The 23,061-nt window shown below is 42.2% G+C and overlaps 1 protein-coding gene across 1 annotated transcript; it reads left to right on the top strand.

Moving 5' to 3' along the window:
• The first annotated feature begins 6,628 nt into the window (after window positions 1-6,628).
• CSRP2 (cysteine and glycine rich protein 2) lies at window positions 6,629-22,660 on the top strand. The gene is made up of 6 exons (XM_083400478.1): window positions 6,629-7,124; window positions 15,591-15,709; window positions 18,332-18,500; window positions 19,938-20,067; window positions 20,410-20,503; window positions 20,938-22,660. The coding sequence occupies exons 2-6, from the start codon at window positions 15,598-15,600 to the stop codon at window positions 21,012-21,014; spliced, it is 582 nt and encodes a 193-aa protein (XP_083256604.1). The 5' UTR covers window positions 6,629-7,124; window positions 15,591-15,597; the 3' UTR covers window positions 21,015-22,660.
• Window positions 22,661-23,061: the final 401 nt, after the last annotated feature.

Here is a 23,061-nt window from a genome sequence, read left to right as displayed (position 1 = left end):
CGTAATTCCTGCACCCCCATCCTCCTGCATGATCAAGCACTTAAGCTGCTGGTAGTAGTCCTATTGACCTCTTGGGGCAGAGCTTTATCCTCCCAGATCTCCAGATAGGGCTGTGTACCTGCATCCCAAAGCACCCCACCGTGTCCCCTCTGCAGCCTCCAGAAAAAGCTTGGTCTCTTCTCTCCTCCTTTCTTTCCTCTCCACCTGCTCCCTCTGTATTCTAAGGTAATTTAAATAGCTCAGCACTGGTGAGCAGCCGCCTGTGTCCACCGTTCTGTTATGCCGCCTGTTGACTAATATAGACAGTAGACCCACTTTCCTTAAATCAGTTTTGTGGATGGCAGCCACTGGTGCTCAAATCACAGCTTTTTAGAAGGCTGCTGGGGAAAGGCAGCATGATTAACTAAAAGTGGAGTCAAGGATTGGCACTTGTGGGTTTCTTTTAATGATGCCACCACCTTTTCGCCCATAATTCAAGACCTGACAGGCCACGTTAATGCAGAGCGGAGTATGTTTGCCTCTACTCCACACAATATTTTTCCTGCTGAAGAGGCATACATGTTACTTTCCTAGGGTATACTGAAAGTATAGAAGCCGATATAAACAGGTAATTTAGCCATGACCTTCCTAAACAAGATTAAAGCTGTTAACATGTGTACACCATCAGAATAAGTATAACTGCCTTTTAGAAATCGGTGGTGCTATTTCACCTTCCCCTTCAAAGCAGTGGTTAAGATTAGCAAGTGTTGAATTATGCTGCAAAAGGATTTTGAACTATATCTTCCTGGTATCAGGAAATGCCAGAGTCCCATATGCCTGCCTTAAGGCCAACATACATGTCGGAAATATCTGAGGAAAACTAGATATTATAGAATCATAGAATTGTAGAGTTAGAAGAGACCACATGGGTCATTTGGTCCAACCCACCTAATACCCATGACATCGTTTCTATTATCTAAAGTTACAGATATTTTGCTTTTTTTAAAAAAAAAAATAAGCTGTGCAGTGGAACCAATCTCAACAGGTCTCTATCATCATCATCATCATCATCATTATCCCACTTCTTTCCCTGACAGGGGCTCAAGATGACTTACATATGAAATAATAACAGCTAAAAACTTGGGGTTTGTTATTAAAAATAATTGAACACACATATATAAATATATTCAAAACATACAGCTAATTACAATAAAGACAGCACAGTACCAGCCTTTCATTAATAGCAGTCATTTCCCCCAAGCCTGTTGGAATAAAAAGGTCTTCACCTGCTGGCAAAAGGGCAAAGAGAGAGTTCCAAAGTTTGGGTGCAACCACTGAGAAGGCCCTACATTCCTACCAAGCATTCCTGTGAGGGTGGCAGGACCAAGAGAAGGACCAATAAATCTCAGAACCCAGGCAGGTTTGTATGAGGGAATGCAATATTTCAGATAGCTTATAAAACCCTTATAGGTTTTATAGGTCATCATCAGCACTTTGAATTGTGCCTGGAAACAGACTGATAGGCTGTGGAGCTGTGGTAACAAGGGAGTTGCATGCTCCCTATAACTTGCCCCGGACAACAATCTGGCTGAAGCTCTTTAAGCCAGTTGAACTGCACTAACAAAGTTATCAAAATCAGCAGCAAAATTGGGCAATTTCAGAAGATTAAGTTTTAGCCCAGGAGCTAGCAACCTTTAACCTGGAGGGAGAGAAGAAGAGCAAGCAGAGAAATGTTGGGACAGGGGGAGGCATATAACAGATGGAGGGGCCATTCTGTAAACAGTCAATCAGACCTCTGACAAGAGCAATCTATACCCACTGAGCCTGCTGAGTGGATGAGAGGCAAGAGAAAACGGTTGAGAGAGAGAAAAGATGGCTCTGCCCAGTTCTGGCTGCTGATTTTTGCCTTGCATCCAACTTCTAACAGTGTTATAAGCTAATGCATTCTTAGACTTAGGTCTTCCCCAGACAACCTGTTTATTGATCATTCATTCTAATCTGCTTGTACAGAGTTTACACACAGGTTAGATTATATCCAGTCTTTATTGAGTATCAGTTCCAATTCGTTTGTGGGGCATGACAATGAACAGGCAGAGGGCCTTCTCAGTAGTGGTGCCCTCCCTGTGGAACTCCCCCCCTTCCGATGTCAAGGAGATAAAGAATTACACAATTTTTAGAAGACATCTGAAGGCAGCCCTGTACCAGAAGGTTTTTAATAATAATATTCATTCATTCATTCCCTGCCCATCTGGCTGGGTTTCCCCAGCCACTCTGGACGGCTTCCAACAAAATATTAAAAATACATTAAAACATCAGTCATTAAAAACTTCCCTAAAGAGGGCTGCCTTCAGATGTCTTCTAAAAGTCAGATAGTTGTTTATTTCCTTGACATCTGATGGGAGGGTGTTCCACAGGACAGGCACCACTACCAAGAAGGCCCTCTGCCTGGTTCCCTGTAACTTCACTTCTCACAGTGAGGGAACTGCCAGAAGACTCTCAGCGCTGGACCTCAGTGTCCGGGCTGAACGATGGGGGTGGAGACTCTCTTTTTTAATGTTTGATGTTTTAATTATGTTTTTAGATATCCTGTAAGCCGCCCAGAGTGGCTGGGGAAACCCAGGGTATAAATAATAAAATTGATCCCACATTCATTCATCCCACATTTTAAAAATGCATTTCCCCATCACTTTCAACAAAGTGGGTTTGTTGCATTAGGATGTCAGAGACCTTTAATAAACGTCAGCCATACTCACCTAAAGTTCCAGCATGTGCTTAAATACCTTCCACAAAACAGTCACACCCTGGAGACTCCCCCACCCAAAAGGTTATTCATCACTGTTTTAGCTAACAGAATTCTTCACAGTACAATATTAAAATGATATAATAAAACAAGCTCAACTTTTTAGAGAAATACCTTGTCCTAAATTATATTCCTTATTGTGAATGATTACTGGAGATATTGAAATTCTGTGGAACAGGTTCCTTCAATGGAGCTTGTGTTGGGCTAAGCTATTCAAAGAGTTCCATCCAGGGTTCTCAGATCTTTAATTTAATAACCTCCTTATTTTCCTGTGCTTATCACATTCAGGTGCCATGATAGCATCTTTACCTGCGGTCTGCACGACACATTGTTTCTCTAATTGCATTTAGGATTACATATAAATTGCATGCTGCTCTCACCTTCTTAGATAAACCTACTAGCATCTCAAGTGGAGTTTAAACTACGGGCAAATATTTAAAAAAAGAATTTAAAAAAGATTTCATCTTTCTAAACATGCTTCCTAAGTTGCTGAAATATTTTTTCTTTAACCTTGTACTCAATACATTTAACAAGCAGCTCTGTTCTTCATGAGGATGTGAGTGTAATTACCGACAATCTTAATTCACCTTTAAGATTGTTATTTAGCCCAGTCTACTGGCCAGTCTTCTTTTGTCACATTTTTAATTTTACTGTACTCTGTGTGATGGATGCTAGGATATAAAGAGGACCATATTAATTGAAAGAAGTTTGTAAATCAACCTGGAGAACTCCGGAGCCGATAACAGGTTTGAAATTACTCCAATGCATGTAATTGCCTTGGTTTTAACAAGGTTGTGTCCATGCTAGAGACCTTTAGTTACCATTGAGGCATTGCCTTTTTGTAGTCACCTAGATGTGGAATTAAAACAGAGGTTCTTCACAGCACTGTCCCAGAATTTAGAGGCTTTTATGATGTTTACTTGCCATGGCCTTGGCCTTAAGCTGAGAGTAGGAGTAGGAGACTGCTGAACCTAGAGCTGTGGTGATACCAGCTGAGGAATTTGACTTAGGGCTGCCGATGCACCAGACAGTGCCTGGAGCACACCAAGCTGGTGGTCACAAAAAAGCAAGTGATTCTGCTCCTCTTCCCTTTGATAGATGGTTGGGGTAACTTTCAGTGGCTGTGTGTGCACTATAGCTTTAAAAGCATATGAAAACACATTACTTCCCTCAAATGATTATGTGCACTGTAGTTAAGCGTTGCTTGGAATTGTAACTCTGTGAAGGGTAAACTACAGTGCCCAGAATTATTATTTTTGGGGGGTGGGGAATGTGCTTTAAAGGTACAGTGTGTACATGGCCAGCAACTCATCATCCTACGAAAATGGGTCTATTCTGCCAAATTCCGCAATGGAAGTGGGCAGGCCAGCAACAGTTGCTTCTAGGTGGGAAACCAAAGAGGCTGCAGGTATAAATTTACCAGGGTTCTTGATATTTTCATCTTTCCACAGCAGGACAAGTGATGTGGATTTTACTCTGACTTGAGATTTATACTCAAATACTGCCATTAATTTTGTACCTGTCCCTTAAATGTATCACAAATAGGAAACAAAACAGCTTCTTCAGCAGCTTCCCGTGTGCATAGAACACACACACACACAAATAATTCAGAATGAAAAGCATATTAGCTTTCATCCTTATTATCCATATGCCTTTTATACACCAATCCATTCATTGTCTACATAAATGTGATTATTTGGTTTCTGCAATTCAGCTCCCCCCCCCCCAATAAATAACAATCCTTCACTTAGAGCAATTACATTTTTGTATGAAAATCGTTACCTTCAACGGAAGACAATAGTTTTCTATTGCGGCATTATTAAGAAGTTATGCCTGTGTGACAAAATAAAACAAAATGAGCTTTGTGTTTAGAAATACTCAGCTGATACAAAGACTGATCCTCAGAAGTTCATTTGGCACCACCCTCTACAGACTGAATTAGGGCTTTTTAGTATATCAAGAAGATAAGTCTAGCTGCAGGGCAGCTAGTCTTACTGTGTAGAAGTGGCACGGGAGGAGGAGCCACATTCCTGATCTAATTCTTTTTATTCAATTAATTCTTAAATTAATTTGCTGCTGTGCAAAGACCCAGCCTACATAGAAATTTCAAAAAGAAAATGTTCACAAAATGGTAGGGCATTGTTCTTGGGGAAAGGACAAGAATATTTATCTTTATGTTTTTCAAAGAGCTGGATGAGCACTCAACTTGGATATTACAACTAGGGAAATTCAACCTCTAAACTATAGGTGGGGAACAGCCCGTGGCCCACCGGCCTCTCCATTTGGCTTGCATGGCCATTTTGACCAAACCACACCTACCTGCCCTAAACCTGACATATGATATCAGGTGTGGGGCAGGTAAGGGCCTGGTTTGGTTGAAAGGGTCTTTGTAGACCCTACTTCCTAAGTGCTGATTTTTGGGCACTTTGGAAAGCACTGTGCTTGGTGCTGCAGAGCACTCAAACATTTGACAACCAGCTGGTTGTGAGGTGCTTTGGAAGCACTGTGCTAGAAGAAGAAGAAGAAGAAGAAGAAGAAGAAGAAGAAGAAGAAGAAGAGGAGGAGGAGGAGTTTGGATTTGATATCCCGCTTTATCGCTACCCGAAGGAGTCGCAACACGGCTAACATTCTCCCTTCCCTTCCTCCCCCACAACAAACACTCTGTGAGGTGAGTGGGGCTGAGAGACTTCAGAGAAGTGTGACTAGCCCAAGGTCACCCAGCAGCTTCATGTGGAGGAGCGGAGACGCGAACCCGGTTCCCCAGATTATGAGTACCACTCTTAACCACATCACAGTGGCATTTCCCAAGCACAGGGTTTGTAAAGCCCACCACTTCTGGTGCATCCAGTTATTGGTCCACATCCACCTTGCCCCGGAATATATACTTCAGTCAGCAGTAGCTCTCTGGGGTGTAAGGTTTTTTCTTTGTCTCCCAAATCTTGCTTTTCAGAACAGGTGCTAGACTCTAAAGAAACCTTTTCCAACCCGGTGTCATCCAGATTTTGAACTGTGGTCAAGCTGACAGGGACTGAGGGAAGTTATAGTCCAAAATGTTTAGAGGGCACAAGCATTAAGAACACTGCTATACTGAAACAGGGACATAACAATCTGCCATCTCAGACCAAAGGCAAAGTAGAGAATCCACTTTGCCTGCAGAAGATCTCAGGTTCAATCCCAAGCATCTCCACAGGACTAAGAGAGAAGTTGGAGAGCTGCTGCCAGTCAGTGTAGGTGAAGCTGGCCCAACAGGAGAATGGTCTGTCTTGGCATTAGCCATAAGGCATCTTCCTAGGTCTCATCTAGTTACATTTGTTTTGCAATTCAACTGTTACACAAGTTGCTCAGAGAGCGTTATGTTTTAAGGCAGCGTACAAATATTGTAAATATACGATAATAAGAACAATAGTCCAGCACAGTGCTTGCCACAATGACCAACCCCGTCCTTTCAGAAAGGCCACAAGCAGGGCTCAGAAGGCAATATATTTCTCCTGCTGTCACTTGCTTGCCCCCAAGAAACACATTTGACTCGTCTTCTGATATTTGAGTAGAAAGGTACCTCCATAGTTTTGAGACACCTGATGGATGTCAGATGAAGGAAGAACATTTTTGTCTGTATTAATGATTTTACTTTTTAAGCTGTAAGCCGTACCAAAGAAAAAAGACATTCCAAGCTGAGCCACAAATTCGAATACTGTATTTATTTCCAGCGTGCAGTCAACACTCAAATGGAGAAGAGCGCATTGTTTTCCTTGTCCAGCAGGAAAAACACCCCCCCCCCCACCAAACACACAAATTCCGACTACTAGACACAGTACATTTTTTTATTTTATGGGGACCTTTATAATATACAGAAGTCTGGGTCTTCAGGAAAGGCTCTGTTTTGGAAAGCAATGCATGTTGAGCCTCCTCAGCCCTCCCCCCCAGTCTGTACTGTAAAAGGGGACAACATCAAAGGCCTATTTCTAATGGGCGGACGATGTCTGCGGCGCCGCCGCCGGAACGTGTGAACAGTTGAGGGGCGTCAGAACGCTCGCGCGCGGGGTAAGCGAAGCGGGAGCGAGCGAGGGAAGGCTGCCCTTTGGGACGAGGGCGCGCCGTGGTCCTAGGCGTCGGCCGCTTGAACGCGCAGGGCGGGGCCTCGCGGAAAGAGAAAGGGCGGCCCAGAGGGAAGGGGCTTGCCCGGCTACGCTCCGTCGCAGCACCGCCCCCTTGTGGGACGCTATAAACAGCTGCAGGGGAAACCCGGCTGGCTTCTGCGGGGCGCGCGCTTGTCGCACTTGTGGCGGAGTTGGTGGGGAGCCCTGGGAGAAAGAGCTTCCGAAGCAGCTGGTGGCCGCGCGCCCAGGTAAGACGCGGCGGCGGCGCTTCCTCAGCGGCTGGCTTGATTTTGTTCCCCTTTTGTGTTCGTCCTCCACAGTCTCGCCTTTCTGCCCAGGCTGGGCGCTTCGCTTTCCTAGGTTTTTAACGGGGGCGCGGGCCACGCTGGGCTGGCGCCCCTGGGTTTCCATCTCTTTCGGAAGCGGGCGTCCAAAGCGGCTGGAAATCTCCTGACGGTGGGCATATCCACGACCCCTGGAGCTGGGACGCCCGGCTCTGTTGCTCCGCGCGTGTGGATGCTCTTGCTGCTCTTCTGCGGGGGGGGAAAGAAGAGTATAAATCTCTGCACATGCTCGGAGAAGCGAGTTGGGTTCAGTGTATTCCCGTGTTTTCGTGGGCTCTCTTGGAATGGACGGGTCATAACCCTAGTCAGAGGCAATTTTATCTTCTCCCTTCTCCTGCCACTTCTCCCCACTTTGCGCAGCCATCGCAGTTCATGGAAGCCGGGTCTTAACCTAGCTGTAAGCTGTGCTTCTCTCAAAGCTTAGCATATAGCGCCCAGCAGGGCCCAGTGTTTCTGGAAAGGTGAACGTTTCAGAATTGAACCCATTTTATGGCAGCCTTTTCTTCTGCTCCTGAGCACCTTTTGGAAAAGTTTCACTGGGAACTTCGGGTGGGGTGAGATAATGAGGTTAAAGGAATTTGTTTAACTCTTGCCTGGCAGCTGCTCTGTTTCCCAGCTCCCTGTGCTCATTTGTAAAGTAACTGCCACAAAGTGGCTTATTGGTGAGGAAGCAGGAAAGCTACTCAGCGCACTTCTTGTTTCTAAATGATGCTGCTAAGTCTAGTGATGTGAGCGAGCAGTGTGTCTGGAAACTGTTTCCCTTTAACGTGCATTGGGTAGAGTCTCTTGGGGACATACAGCTACCTATGGATAGTTGGCTGCTATCCTGTTAATAAAGCAATTCTTAAAAGCTTATTCAGGTTGGCCCTGCATACTAATCTATAATGGAAGAAATTACTGCTTGGTAAATATCCATGTTGCGCTGTAGGTATTCTGCTTCATTTATAGATCCTGTTGAACAATCTTTGGGCAGTTTGTTTTTCCAAGTTTGTGAAATGGCTCTTTTAATAGGCATGGATTAATTAGGAAAAGACCAGCTACGTGTCATAAACCCCTTAGTGCAAAGCTAAATGCTGCAGGTAATGGGATTTAGTTGCAAGTCACATGCCCTGACAGCAAGTTCAAGTCACCTGCTTGTTAATTGTCTTGACCCCAAAATTAGCTACTGCCAGGTTGAAGATATGCTAGTGGCAGGTTTTTAGTCTTCTAAAAATGAGTGTACAGCTGTTGACATAAAAAGTGGAACAGAATAGCTGCAAAATCCATTTAAAGTAGGTGACTCTGGAGACTTTTTATTCCAGTGTCTGGATATATAGAATTTAGAATGTATAAATGTTTATTGGCTATATGCCATTGTAGTAGTAATCTTGGCCAGTATACGGTATTCTGCTTTTCAAGAAGCCCTTTTATGAGAGACAAAATGCATAACTGTCTCCCTCGCTGCAAGGATTTGGTAAACTTCATGCAATGCCCCTTCCTCCACACTTTTAAACCATTTTCTTTGGGTTCTGTTTGAAATTGGAGTTGTAAGCAGCTCCAAATTGCTTTTTGACTGAAGAGCGGTGGTACAAAATATTATAACAGATAATAATAGATGCAAGAGTTATGGCTTTTGGGTTTATAACCCCATAATTGCTTACGGGGGGGGGAAAACTCCCCAATTTTTGCAACAGATTTTTATTTCTTCAACACCTAGAACAGGTTCTGTCATGAACTGCAAGAGTCAGGAGGATGGAAATGGAAAACTGAATCCCATTGGCCCTTGAAGGTAGTTGCATAATTCCTTGGCTCTGTCATGCCTGATTCTTCAAACTTGTTTAACAGCCTGGATACTATCCTGTAGAACAGTGTAGATTATTTTCTAGCCTAGATTGCCTGCTCTGTGGCTGCTGTTGGATTAGTACTCTTAAAGTTACTCTAACACTTTTAAAGTTTAACAATTAATATGTTTACATATTTTGTTTTAAGCATTTTTACCTTGCCTTCTGTCACACCCAAGGCAGTTTACAATGCAAAATTAGATGCCACAAATTAAAATAACAAAAACAGACATAGTAGCACCACAATATTGTATGGACAAACAGAATCAAATGTGTGGGGACTACTAGAATTACTGAGATCTAGAATCTGTAAGGAGTTAGACAGGGTTATTATTTTCTAGCACAGCAAATAGTACATCCCTCCAAGCTGGGAGAACTGGCATTGAAATGGTAAATACATAAGACAAATTCATTGAGAATAAAGCTCTCAATGACCACTAGCAATGCTGGTTCCACTTTCTGAAATTAGCAATGGAAGCTTCCTCCTTGGGGGAAAAAATAGTAGCTTCATGAGGCCAGGGAGGTATTCCTCAGAATGACAGCATAAAGCGAGGTTGTTGTGTGTTTTTTTAAATGCACCCTGTAATCTTGGTCCTGATCTTGCAGCTGCTACTTATCTTTCCATTAAATATGCATGTTAATTGCAGTTGTTCAAGTAAGGTTGCATCTAGTTTAGCCTTGAGAAATGCCAACTTGCTGAAGATCTCCTACTGAACTCTTTGCCAAAGCTGACTTCTTGTTCCCAAATCATATGTACTGCTCAATGCAACTGCACTAGCAGACACTTTCTGCTCACTAGGAATTTCAGAATAGTTCTAGAGTTGTAATCCACAATAGATCTTTTCTGTAGAGAGAGGTTTTTCAAATGGAGCAAGTTGTGTTCCAAGATGGACCGCTTGGTGGTTTCCAAAGTCTCTCCTGCAAGTGGTTTGTGAGTGCCGCCTTCTTGTAGACCTGCATTATTATTTATTATTTAGTTAATTTTCTGTACCAACCCTCATCTGAGAATCATAGGGTGGTTTACAATACAAAAACACAAAAATATAAAACATGCTGACAAATAGAAATAATACCCACCCAGTTTAATTAGCCAAAGACAGGAGAGAAGAAGAATGCTTTTGCCTGGCACCTAAAAATACGTAACTAAGGTACCAGGCAAGCCTCCCTGGGGAGAGCATTCCACAAATGGGAAACCGTTGCAAGAAGGGGAGATTGGCAGTTGGCTAGTAATTAGATTTTCCAAACTGAACGAGGGTTTTTTGAGGACTGCTTTTACCACTGCCTCCTTCAAGCAGGCAAGGGCCCCTTGTCTCACCAGGAAGCATTAATAATCTCCTTGGCCTAGTCAGCTGACTCCTCCCTACTAGTTTTTATCAGCCAAGAGGCTGACTGATCCCAAGCACCTTATCCATCCTTACTGAAACTCATCCAACATAACCAAACTAGACAGTGCTCTGGACACCTCTTAAGATTGGAACATTGGAGTCAAGGTCCAGGCGGATGCAAGTGATTTTATCCTTAAAATGCTTTGCAAACAAGTGACAGCGAACTACCATCTGTTCTACCACCTCCTTCGGACCAGACTATAAAAGGCCCCATACTACCTGGAAAAGCTCTGGTGGACGGCATAGTTTGCTGCTTTCACTTGCAACTAAGTAGGTTTGATGATGAGTCCACACCAGTGTTAGATTGCATTCGACTGGAGTTTTCCTCCATCTGTGTTCAAGCTATCTTCCAGCTTGTCTCATTGCCTGAAGCTCTGGAGTATACTAAGGAGCCAAAGCAGGAGAAGTTGCTCAGGAGTGATCATGACAACAGCCCAAGCCATTTGAATGTACCAGAGATCAGCCAGCACTTTGACAGGAGTGCAAATCATAGCAGCCATAAAATTCCCCAGAGCTGTCTGGAAACCCATTGGATCCATCAGCCTCTGAAGGGTGGACCATCCCATTAGGCCTATGCAGAAGGGAAAAGGTGCTGGAAGCCTAAATCTCAACAGGAAGTGATGTGACCATGACAAGTGATTGTGATATCAATAGCACCCTCTTTCTGCCCAGCAGAGAAAATAAGGTCCAGAGTGTTGCCTCTTACATGCAGTGGCCAATGGCATGTTGGGACAGCCCCATGGTCATCATGGCAGCCACCCCAGAGCCAGCCACCTTGGCATGGATGTTGAAGTCCTCCAAAACTAGCAGTCTGGGAGTCCTCAACATCGCCTCTGAGACCAGTTCTGTCAGTTCAGGCAGGGAGACTGCTAGGCAGCGAGGTAGGTGGCATTATTGAATACTGCTTGACAGGTGTATCAAAGCACTGTATTGTTAGGGAAAGGATTTGAAGAATGGTAGCTTAGAACTCCATGCTGCAGAGCACAATTGGCTCCACATCATGGAAAGGTTTACTGCAGTGTTCTTAAATACGTTATGGGCATGCCATTACTAGCTGAGGGCACATCAGAAGTGGAAACAATTACTATAGTAAACCAAATCTGGATGTATATTAAGCACATTCATCTTGAATGTAAAGCCCAAGTACAGATATTGGTGTTAATAATGAATGTTGACCAAGTGCCCTCAGCTGCTTATTAGAAGTCAACTCTCCTGACATCTGTTGATAAAATTGGTTCAACACCATTATTTCCTCTTCTGTACCAAAATGAGTATTTACACTAGTGCAGACATATTGTATAGCGGTTGTGTAGTTCTGAGAGGCTGCGTCAGTGCATCAAATGATGTTACACTTGCAACATGTGCTTATATGCGTGCAAATATAAATGCAAAAGTTTCCCAGTGCAATCTTGTTCTGATGACTTGCTCTGTTTGTGGAATGAAAAAGCAGGGCCAGCCTACTCATGGAGAATTGTTTTTATGGGAAAGAGAAATAGCCAGACCAGGCAGTTGCCATTTCTTTGCTATTTCTGGGTCCATTACTGTTACTATTATTGTACACATTTGTACACCACTTTATGGCATAAAACCATTGAAGCAACGTAGAGGGTAAAATACAGAATAAAATACAGACGCACAATAAAACCAATTCAACGAACTCTTAAAAAGAACATTTCATGAAAACAGAGAATTGAGCTTTCATAAATAACTGGGTGACACCTCAAGGAAAGTTTTCCTAAACAACAAATGTATTCAGTAGGTGCCTAAATATCAGAATGCTATATGCCCGTCTGATTGTGGCTGAAAAATGAATCCTGAGAGTTGGGGCTAAAAGCCCAGTGCAGACTAATTGAATCTCTGTGTCAGACATATGGTATTCTCAGCAGTATCCTATCTGAGGAGCACAGTTGCTGGGCGGGAGTGTCTTGGGCAAGACGATGCCTTAGATATTCTCGTCTCAAGTTTAGGGCACTAAATAGTAAAAACAAGACCTTGAATTGTGTCTGGTAGCATTTTGGCAGCTAGTGCAGCTCCTTCAGCAGAGGATCTGTGATGTTGATGGGGTACCCCAGTCTAGCTGCTGCATTCTGCACCAGCTGCAGCTTCCAGGTTTAGTCCAAGTGAAGCCCCACGTACAACACATAGCAATAATCCAGTCTTGAGGTTGCCAGTGCCAAGGTGAATTCCTTAGAGTATGTGGTCTTTAAAGTGGAAGGAAATGAACTTATACATACACATTAAGGTTGGTTGCCAACAAAGGAACAACAGAACCCCAGTTAAAATTAAGTTCCTAGTGGGTTTACTCTTTAGGAGATGCTATAAAGTGAGAAGGAATCTTATACTGCAAAGTTCTGGAGAAAGGAATGCAGCTTATATCCGTCTTAGGGTCCTGTTTGCTATGATTGATATCAGCTGCTACATAGTAGTGCAGCCAAACCCTTGGATAAATGTAATGGAATCCCGACATTTTAGATTCCAGTGGTGCCAAGAATGACAAAATAACAGTATATGTCATAAGTAACCGTTTCAACCTCATCTTGACCATTATATAATGCCAAATCCTGGAAAAGCAGTATTAAACTCTTGAGGACTCTTAAAGGGATGTGCTAAGTAGTTAAAATTAATGTTGCTACCTAAAGTGGAGCTACTAGGATCATGCAGAAGACGACTTGTAATTGCTGGGTAGGGAATGCACTAAAATGTCCTGATCTGGATTAATCGTTAATCTTCTTTTCCTACATTCCAAGAATGGTTTACTCTATACAATGGTCACTTAGCTGTGCAGCTCTGCTTTGTAAGATTTTCTGGGTCACTCTCTCCATAACAACTAAGCTGAACTTGGGTTCAAGCTATCTGAAAAAGCTAATAGAACAGCAATGATTTATAGAAAGATTCTTTTATTTGTACACTTAAAGGAGATGGCTGCTGTTGTTTTTCACGGTTAATCCAAAACCATTAGGAGTTGGGCCAGGTTCACAATGTGACCCAACCCAACACACACACACAGAACTGTGTCAGAGCAACCTTGTCTGCAAGGCAGCAGCTCCAGTATTTCAGCTACACAATATGTGTTCTTGAAGCAACAGCATCAACGGAAGTGGTGGCAGTTGCTATTTCATCTGTGAACTTCTGTCTTACGTTGTCTGGTTTGTCCAAAGGGCTATTTGTTGATGGGTGACTCAGCAAAAAGCGCTGTTAGATAAGGATGCGTGGATAGATATCATTATTTTCTGGTGACTGGAATTCTGTGCCCCTTGAAGCTTTACTAACTGAGAGGTTAATTTGAGAAAAGACAATTTTAACCAGTTGTTAAAGTTGTGAAGGACACAATGGTGTCATTAACATGATTAAATAAAATAAGATTCGTAATAGAGGGGAAATGATATTATAACAGACCTCACAATCAGCTTCAAAATCTAGTACAGTCGTACCTTGGATCCCAAACGCCTTGCAACTCGGAACATTTTGGCTTCCGAATGCCGCAAACCCGGAAGTGAGTTCACTGGTTTGTGAATGTTCTTTGCGTTGAACCCGAATGTCCAACGCAGCTTACACGGCTTCCAACTGAGCGCAGGAAGCCCCTGCAGCCAGTCAGAAGCTGCGTCTTAGTTGTTGAACGTTTTCAGAAGTTCAATAGACTTCCAGAACAGATTCCGTTCGACAACCAAGGTACGACTGTCGTAAGTGAAATTGAAAAACTTTCCATTCCAAAAATAAGGCCTATGGAAGACAGGCAAACAAGATTGCCTTATCAGTGGCTCAGAGGGAGTTTAGCTTCATTGAGTATCAATAGTTTGAGGCCAGGATATCTTGGGGGCAATTGCTGCTTCCAATGTGGACTTCACTTGACTTAGACTCTTCTAGTTGTCTCTCTCACCCACTAGACAAATGTTCAGTGGGACAGGTGTTTTCTCTGCCCCACATCGCCCCCGCTAAGCAAGCAGAAACTGTGTTTCAACAGGCATATTAAAAGATTTTTTAAAGCACCTTTTATTAGTTTTTCCTTATTTGTTCTTGGGCTGCGTGTTAAAATGGAAAACAAAGATACCTTTTCGCCACATAGAGATGTTCCATTTACCAATTTTAAAAGTTTGGATACACCTTTCTAAGCAAATACCCACTCCAGGCAGCTTACAATATTTTAAAATATTTGTTTTCCTTTTTACACTTTCTTGCTGTGTGCTAACCACCACTGGAGGATAGAAACTGGCTTTGTGTTTTTGAGGCATTTATCTCAAAACTAATCTGTGTCCTTGGTCAGTAGAGTTTAATAACATTCCTTGCTCCTTTCCACCCCAAAATATATTTTCTTTTGAGCCTTCAGGATCTGCTCATGGTTCCAGCTTGCATCCTTCTCTTTTCTATGGAAGAGGGAGCTGTGGAGAGTTTAATGATGTTGGATTAGGGAGCCTGCACCAGAGACATTTAGGAGAATGAGCCATTTGCTATTGTCCCTTGCACCCCTCCAGTGGGGTATGGTGCTGCACATATTCACTTCCTCTGCTGATTGGAAAATAGGTGTGTGTGAGAGAGAACATGCACTGGGGCATACTGTTCCGGTTCCAGTTGTGTGAATGAGGGTGAGGTTACTCCCCTGCTTTCTGAGCATGATGGAGTTGTCTGGAACAATTGCTGCACTCCAGTGGATACTCCCAACTCTGCTTTCATCACATTGCTATAATCATTCTCTTACACGGAATATCTATGGAATGCTCTTACGATGTTGTAAGAAATCTATGCATGACAAATGATTTGTTCCCTTAAACCTAGTAGGAAGGCTTTGCTTTTTGAGAAATGTATGAAAATTTACCTCGGCCTGCAGTTACTCCAGCCTGTAACTCCCAACTCTCTCCCCCGCCTTCCCCCCAGCAGCAAGATATCTATGACAAAAGTGTCTCTCACTAAATGTAAACGAATTGTGAAAAAGACTCTTAGGAATTGAAAATTGAAACAATAGACATACCCTTCCCTGTTCATTTGTTTTGTAACACACACACAAATCCTTAATAAAACTTAAAACAAAAACTGATGGGAGTGGAAGTTGGGAGGGGAAAATTAAGATTGTTCTAGAAAAGTTATTGTTATTTTCTACAAATGTTAGCAAAGCTCCTGCTGTGGAAACACAACCTTTACCTTGTTGCTAATTGCTAGCATCTCTTTTGCAGACTCAAAATGCCAAACTGGGGAGGTGGCAACAAGTGTGGGGCCTGTGGCAGAACAGTGTACCATGCAGAAGAAGTTCAGTGTGACGGGAGAAGCTTCCACAGATGTTGCTTTCTTTGTAGTAAGTACTCTTTTCAGTTGAAACAGTGAATGGGCAATGCAAGTTGTGAGCAGCAGGACCATAATTTTTGCTATTCAGCTCCAAAGACAGACATCTTATGGCCTCAAGGAACAAAGAGTGTAAAATACCAAGCACTATCTATGCTGCCTTGAGCAATCTTGAGTTCCTTTCTTCCCAGGATGACTTGAGAGGACTGTATCTTCAGCAGAGGAATGCAGTAGTCTTTGTCAGGAGAGCATTTTCAGACACTGCATGACCACCAGAGGAAGTGGACCTGCTTGCATGTCTCATATAACTGAGCACATAAACAATAAGAAGCTGCTCTAGCTGCTCTGTGGACCAGCTCTGTCTAGTACTGAGAGTATTAAAAGGACTGGAATTAGTGGGATTCAAGACTGAGCTATATCACCATCTTTGCAAACGAAAGGCTTAGGTCAGTGGTCGGCAGGTTATGGTCCTCCAGATGTGTGGGGGCTGCAACTTCTATTGGCCTCAGGAAGCATGGTCAATGGAGTTGTAGTCTCAGAACATCTGGAGGGCCACAGGTCCCCCATGCCTGGTTTAGGTTTTCACTTTGCTGCACGTTGGTCACTTCAAATCAAAGCCACCATTTCAGTTGGCTCTGAGCTGAATTTATATTCTAAGATTAAGCATGTTAACAAAATACCAAGTTTAATCCATAAAAATGCCTGTTTCACACTGTAAGTTGTTCCAGCAGTTTACATTTTAAAGATCATTTTGTGAGAATTCATTAGTTGGCTCTCTTCCTCATCCATACCAAATAAGTTAATTGAATGATCTGGTTGATTTTCTATTTCAGCACAGTGGAGCCAAAATTCTGTTGGGCTTTGGCACAGGAGGCTGTTGATTGTCTTAAATGAGCAGAGTCTATGCGATTATGTTTCAGGCCAACAGCTTATTGAAGAATTGCATTTTTGTACTAAAAAGCATGTTCATTAGATACTAAGCAAAGGATTGCATCAAATAACTGCCTTGTGATGCAGCTGCCACAAAGAAGAGCAATATTGTTGTGACATTAAATGTGGATTGTAGTTTGCCCAAGCTCATGTCATGAAATTAGTAAGAGCAACAAGCAATTTGGGTGGGGGGAGGCAGGGCCTGGAATTTTCAGTAGCTGCACTTCAGGAAAAGCAGGGCAGTCGATAACAGCTGTCAAACCTCATGGTAGCAAGAAAGTCAATGAGCTAAGCAGCAAAGCTGGGAAGGTAACAGAATAAGCTCAAACTATTTGCAGTTTAGGTTCAGGATTGCTTCTTCCTGTTTAGGCTTGGACATGGAAAATATGAAGGAATAAGTTTCTGAGGAGCTGTGAAGGAATTGGTTATCTCATTTGGCCTCTACAAATCTGGGATTAAAGGCAAGAGCCCTCCTAGTCAGAAGGCATGATTTTTCCTGACAATTTTTTTCATGAAACTAAACAGTGTCTTGTGAGATAATAATGGAACACATTGTACACTACACAATTCGAATACAGGGGTCAAAACCCAAAGTGTGGCACTGCTCTGCTTCAAAAAGAGGCAAAAACGCACACAATAGAATCTAGTTCTGCAATGCAGCTTGAGTCACATTTGATGTGGAATAGCGATGGGCAGACGAGACGTGAGCAGAAATGCATTTCTATCTTCGTAACCTTTGCAATGCCAGTTAAAAGTTGGCTACTGTATTTTCATTGGGTGTGAGGAATGGCTAGTGCTGGCGTCAATCCTTTGTGCTGTGATCTTGACTGCCACTCCCCTGTGGCTGCAGTGTGCAAAAAATAATAAGAGTGGAGATGCATTTGTGCACCTATTGTTATGTCACATTTTGTCCTGATACAGACCATTTAAATGCAAAAGCTCTTGCAGTCTTATGGATCAATATATATATTTTTCTTACTAGGTGAGTTCTGAACTGCCTGTTTCTGGTGATATGCAAAAATAATACTGAATTTTCAAGTCGTAGTGGTGTTAACTAAAGCATGTTGCCCTGAAGTAAACTTCTTGAATGTGAATGGTGGAGAGCACGTGGACTCTGTTGTGCTGAGTGCTCATATAGAACTGCCCATATTTTCTCATTAACAGAGAAATTCTGGCCTCATTCCCAGGAAACAGAACAAGCAACTTAAAAGTTTAAAAGCAGAAATAGGCTACTAATGGTATTTCAGGACATGGATTTAAGTTGGGTCAGTATTCCCAGTAAGTCTCTCAAATGGAGTACCCATATAAGGTGCACTAATATTTTTTTTAGTGCCTCTAGTTATGGATACTTTGTAAAAGTGGGAACTGTTGCATAATTAAACATGTTGGTTGTTTTAAAAAAGCAGGAGGGAAAATTGCTGACCTCAGTTCCTGGCTTCTCTTGCAGCCTTGTTAATTAAACTGCATCAAGCTTCCATTCTGTAAATGTCACAATTAAGAATGGGAAGGAGGGACAAGCCCCTCAGTAGAGCAAAATGTAATCCAGCAATTCAAAAACATTCCCCTCTTTTCATTTTCCAGTAGTCCGCTAAGGTTTAAGAACTACCAGAGGCACTTTCCCCCCCTGGCACTTAATGTTCCTTTCTGTTAATAAATAGGCATCCGTTTTTTGAAGAAGTAAATTCTTTCTTTCTTTCTTTTCCAGTGGTCTGCCGGAAAAACTTAGACAGCACAACAGTAGCCATCCATGACGAAGAGGTCTACTGCAAATCATGCTATGGAAAGAAGTACGGTCCAAAAGGCTATGGCTATGGCCAAGGAGCAGGCACTCTTAATATGGACAGAGGGGAGAGGCTGGGCATCAAGCATGACAAGTAAGTGTAACTTGCATTCTACTTCAGCTACTTGTAACTGCAGCTGGCAGTGAGACCCTACATGAAACAGCCTGCAGCCATGCTTTTGTCGTGTCTGTATTGTGTATTGTCCCTAAGCAATGGTGGAATGGTAAAGTTCACTCTGATTATATAACTAAGCCTTCGTTATTAGCAGCTGTCCAGGGAACAAACATCTCTGGAAATGAGTCGACCCTGGTTTGTTCTCTGTGTGTAATAGTGATTCAGTTTTCTCAGAAAGCTGTTTATTATGGAAGTGACGCAGCTAGGCTCTATTGGTAAGTGTTTTATAATTAAGGGTCCACCTCTTAAATCATGTTATGTTACTTTAGAATCTCATGAATATCCAGCCTAATATATACGATGGGGCAAACCAATGTCTAATTCACATGTGACACCAAACCATGGTTTGGGCACAATGAGAATTGTGTTTGCGTGCACTTCCTCTTCTCTTTATGCACTCGGCTTCAGTTGCTTCCTCTTGAATCAAAACCAGTGCACATTGGCTTGTGCAGCAGCAGCAGCAGCAGCAGCAGCAGCAGCAGCAGCAGCAGCAGCAGTTATGGCTTCCAGTATGCCAGGAGCATTGGGGGCGGGTAGTAATTGCGAGCAAGGCTTGGTATTTCATTTGAACAGTCTCAATATGTTGGATGCTGAGCAGTTCCTTCTGTTCAGATGAAGGCTTCAAAGCCTCGATATTATGCCTCAGATGAATTTATAGTTCTCAAGGCTATAGAGCACCTTCACTGTAAAATGAAAAGCCATGATGCAGTCCACCATAACCTCATTGATTGTAGTAGGATTTTCAGGGCCCTCTAAATGGATAAGAATACTTGGCTGGTGAGGGCACCTCCCTAAATGACAGGGGATATGTTTTAAAGACAAACAAGCCACAAGGCGAAAAGAAACTCAGATCTGTAGAAGGGCTGCATTTTAAAGAATACAGGGAATACTGTGGCAGTCTTTATCATAGCCAGAACTTCAGGCACAAATGAGGCTGTATTGATGTGGGCTTTCGATAAAAGTTGTTTTTATAAATTCCAGTGAACTTTAGAGCAAAAATCCTGACAAGCACATTTTTAGCCGTGCATGTTTGTAAACCTAGCCATTGTTCAAACTAAGGGATAATTTGCGAACATGGCTGTCTTTAAAAACCTCTTTCATATTACAGGTGCAAATTGAGGGAAAATCATTACAACAGCATTGTGAGAGTTAAGTGAGCCAGCATATAGAAGTATAACTATGGGCTAGTATGCATCTGCACTAGGTTATTGGTTTGTGGGGTTTCCCCCCTGTTGTTTTTATTATGTATTTTTATGTTGTGGACCGTCCTTTGATCTATGATTGAAGGGCAGGACACAAATTTAATAATAATAAATAATGGGATATTCACGCTAGGGCACCTTTACTTTATTTTAGTGCACCTTCTCACCGACCTACAACAAGTCCAAATACTTCAAAGTTTGCCCAGAAATTTGGAGGAGCAGAGAAATGTTCCAGGTGTGGTGATTCTGTGTATGCAGCCGAGAAAGTAATAGGAGCTGGAAAGGTAAGGTGGCATATTGTTGCAAATACCTTGCCAAGCATCACTGACATTTTTCAGTTTCATTAATTGTAGATAAAATCTTGACTTGTTAAGAGTGGGGTAGCTTGCTCTCTTACAAGAGGTGAGCAAGTAGATCTCTTTGAGGAGGAAGAGATTTGCAGTCTTGAGAGAGTTTGTACTTAAGTGTTTTTTACTAATAGATCAAGCTCATATGAATAGCAAGATAACTCTAAGAAGAAAACTTTTTTTTTTTTTTTTTGTAATGGCTACTTGAAAATAAAGATTTGGATTTTTTTAATGGTGCAATACAGAAGCCTAAAATAAATGTGCTCTCTTTCTATCTAGCCTTGGCACAAAAACTGCTTTCGCTGTGCCAAGTGTGGGAAAAGCCTTGAATCAACAACTCTGACAGAGAAGGACGGTGAAATCTATTGCAAAGGTAAGAGGTTAAGGCAAAGGGCATAAAAATTGCTTGTTCCGGTGAAGAGTCATATGGTTTGATTCCAGGAAGGGGTGGTCAACAGGTCAAAGGAATCTATTCTGCAACTGTTCTTTAAGTGGATAACTATTTTGTCAATTTAAGTGATAGTTGGAAAATATTGAAGGTATCAGGTTTTCAGCTAAGGAAGTAATCTTAAATCATTGCTGTGGATGGTTAGGGACAACTATTTTACACCAGCCAAAAGGATTTGTATAGCAGTTTCCTTCTTTCAGAAGTGACAGCTCTATAGGTATAAGGAATAATTTTGCCCTGGAAAACAATAGAAACTCATTTTTAAAAATGTTCTGTAAATCTGCTCGAGTACCTGATTTTATTATTTCACCAAAACAACTGCTAGAATTGAACTGACAGTCTACTATTTATCCTTGCAGGTTGTTATGCGAAGAACTTTGGCCCCAAAGGATTTGGCTATGGGCAGGGAGCTGGTGCTCTGGTTCATGCTCAATGATTCGTTAGTGCCATTGCACTGAAATGGTTCTATAGTTACAACTTAAATGCCACTAATTACTGTGAAACTGATAACTAGTGTCCTATGCCGTTGCTTGTCTTAAAGTATTGCATTTTCTCAAGCCTTAAAAGCACACTTTTTACATGCACTGTCAATTGGGTTCAGTAAATCTTTTTTGCTTAGAAGATTTGTGTGTTGAAAGGCCCCCTGGAGAAAATTGTCCTGTTTCTACTGCCTACAGATCTGCATCTATATATTGCTTTGCCTGCAACATTTGAAGCGTGGTATGAGTTGCTTGATGCCTAAACAAGCACTTCATCAGGTAATGGGAAGACTGGGAGTAAAAAGCATGTTAATCCATTATAGCCAAGTCTGTCATGGTAGATTTGCAGTAGCCCTGCTCAGGCATTAACCTTCCCAATTATGCTCACTGGTCTTGCCTACTCCACTCTGGAGAAGTAACTTCTAAAACAGGAACCTGCTCTACTCATGGAGTCCATAATTTAGAATCCTGGTGTTACTCCACTAAGTATAGCAGGTTCCCTTCTAGGGAATGATGGGATAATGGCAGAGTTAAGGCCAATAAGCTGACAACCACCCATCCCTTGCTCTGCCCCTTTTATAGGGGATGAACACCTGAACAGGGCTAGTGCAAATGGTCATCATAGCACTATGTTAACTGTCCATCTCAGTAGTTTCACAGACAACATATGTGAGGTTACCTTGATGTCAGAAAGGCAGCAACTTCTAAAAATGCAACTGAGGTATCTTCTGCAGTAGATCTCTGCTCTGGCTATTCTAATTCATGGTATCCTAAAGAGAGACTGGGGGGGGGGGGACAGGACCATAGCTTGACTCACAAGGAAGTTCCCTCCTCTCTCCTTCCCTAGTCCCATTTCAGCTGCACATGCTGTTTGGGAAGAGGTTGGATGGAGCACAGGGGGAACTCTATGAACTCAAGTTTACTATAAGATCCAAGTCTATGATATATACTGCAGTTATGAGAACATTAAGAGTCTGGAGTAACTTCTAGAAAGCCTCAAATCTTGTTATTACTCTTTGAATACTGATGTTCTGAATTGCTTGTAGAGTTAGCCCTACAACTATAATTGGCCAGGGTTATGACATTTTGGAATATACACAGTAACAAAAATGTCATTTGTGATTCAGACTTCTGCAAAGGGACCAGTACTTCTAACCACTTACTAGGGTATCTTCGACATTGTGGATGAGGCAGTTCACCAAGGCACTAATTTCTGGGGACAGGGGAAGAAGCAGACAGGACAGTAACTAGAAAGCGTAGGGAAACTAAGGTTTCACTTGTTAAACAGTTTCTTGTGTTATAGACAAAAACAATTTTTGTCAGATTTTATTCATTTGGTAACTTGTTCCCATATCCCTACTCCATAGTAGACTTCACTACAGAGATTTTAGACATCTAAGTATATATGAACTATGGGCTTTGCTATTTTTGCAGTATGAACTGGGATAATGGACATCTTATTTCAAGCCAAGATGCTATTTTGCTTTTGTTAATCATGCGAGTTTGCTTGGTATGCTTATGTACATGTGGGTCATTTTGAAATTTTTGAAGCAAGGACAAAGTATGCATGTCTCAACAATAAATGGTTAGGCTGCCAAAGAAATGACTTCATATCTCCTTTCAACGTCATCTGTGTGCACAGCACAATTCTGAACAAGGATCCCCAAATCAGAGTACTAATTATTCTTTAACTCTGTGTTCTTACAACCATATAATTAACAAATCGAGGCCAAGGGCATATACAATAAGAGCAAGAAATGCTTATGCAATAACAACAGTTAAAGCTATTTTCACTGGTCATTTTGGCCAAACTGCAGCTACCTGACAAACTAGAGATCTGCTGTTCCCAATCTAAGCACCACAGTAAGTGTTACTATTCTTTCATAGCAAAAAGCAGCTCTGTCACCCACCTCAGAAATTATTCTTTTGCCTCCCCAGCTTTCAGTTCAGGCTGGGGGTGCAAAAGGAGAGACATGGCTTTAACTTTGCACCACCTCTTCTCCC

Source organism: Podarcis tiliguerta (genome assembly GCF_965153285.1).
Source record: "Podarcis tiliguerta genome assembly, chromosome: 10".
Classification (NCBI taxonomy): domain Eukaryota; kingdom Metazoa; phylum Chordata; class Lepidosauria; order Squamata; family Lacertidae; genus Podarcis; species Podarcis tiliguerta.
The sequence above is the reverse complement of the archived record's forward strand: the minus strand, read 5'-3'. Positions and strand labels throughout refer to the sequence as shown.

Coding starts and splice junctions, on each gene's coding strand:
- CSRP2 (XM_083400478.1), top strand. CDS start 15,598: ATGCCAAACTGGGGAGGTGGCAACAAGTGTGGGGCCTGTGGCAGAACA. Junction 18,501..19,937: donor CTGGGCATCAAGCATGACAA/GTAAGTGTAACT, acceptor ACTTTATTTTAG/TGCACCTTCTCACCGACCTA. Junction 20,504..20,937: donor CGGTGAAATCTATTGCAAAG/GTAAGAGGTTAA, acceptor TTATCCTTGCAG/GTTGTTATGCGAAGAACTTT.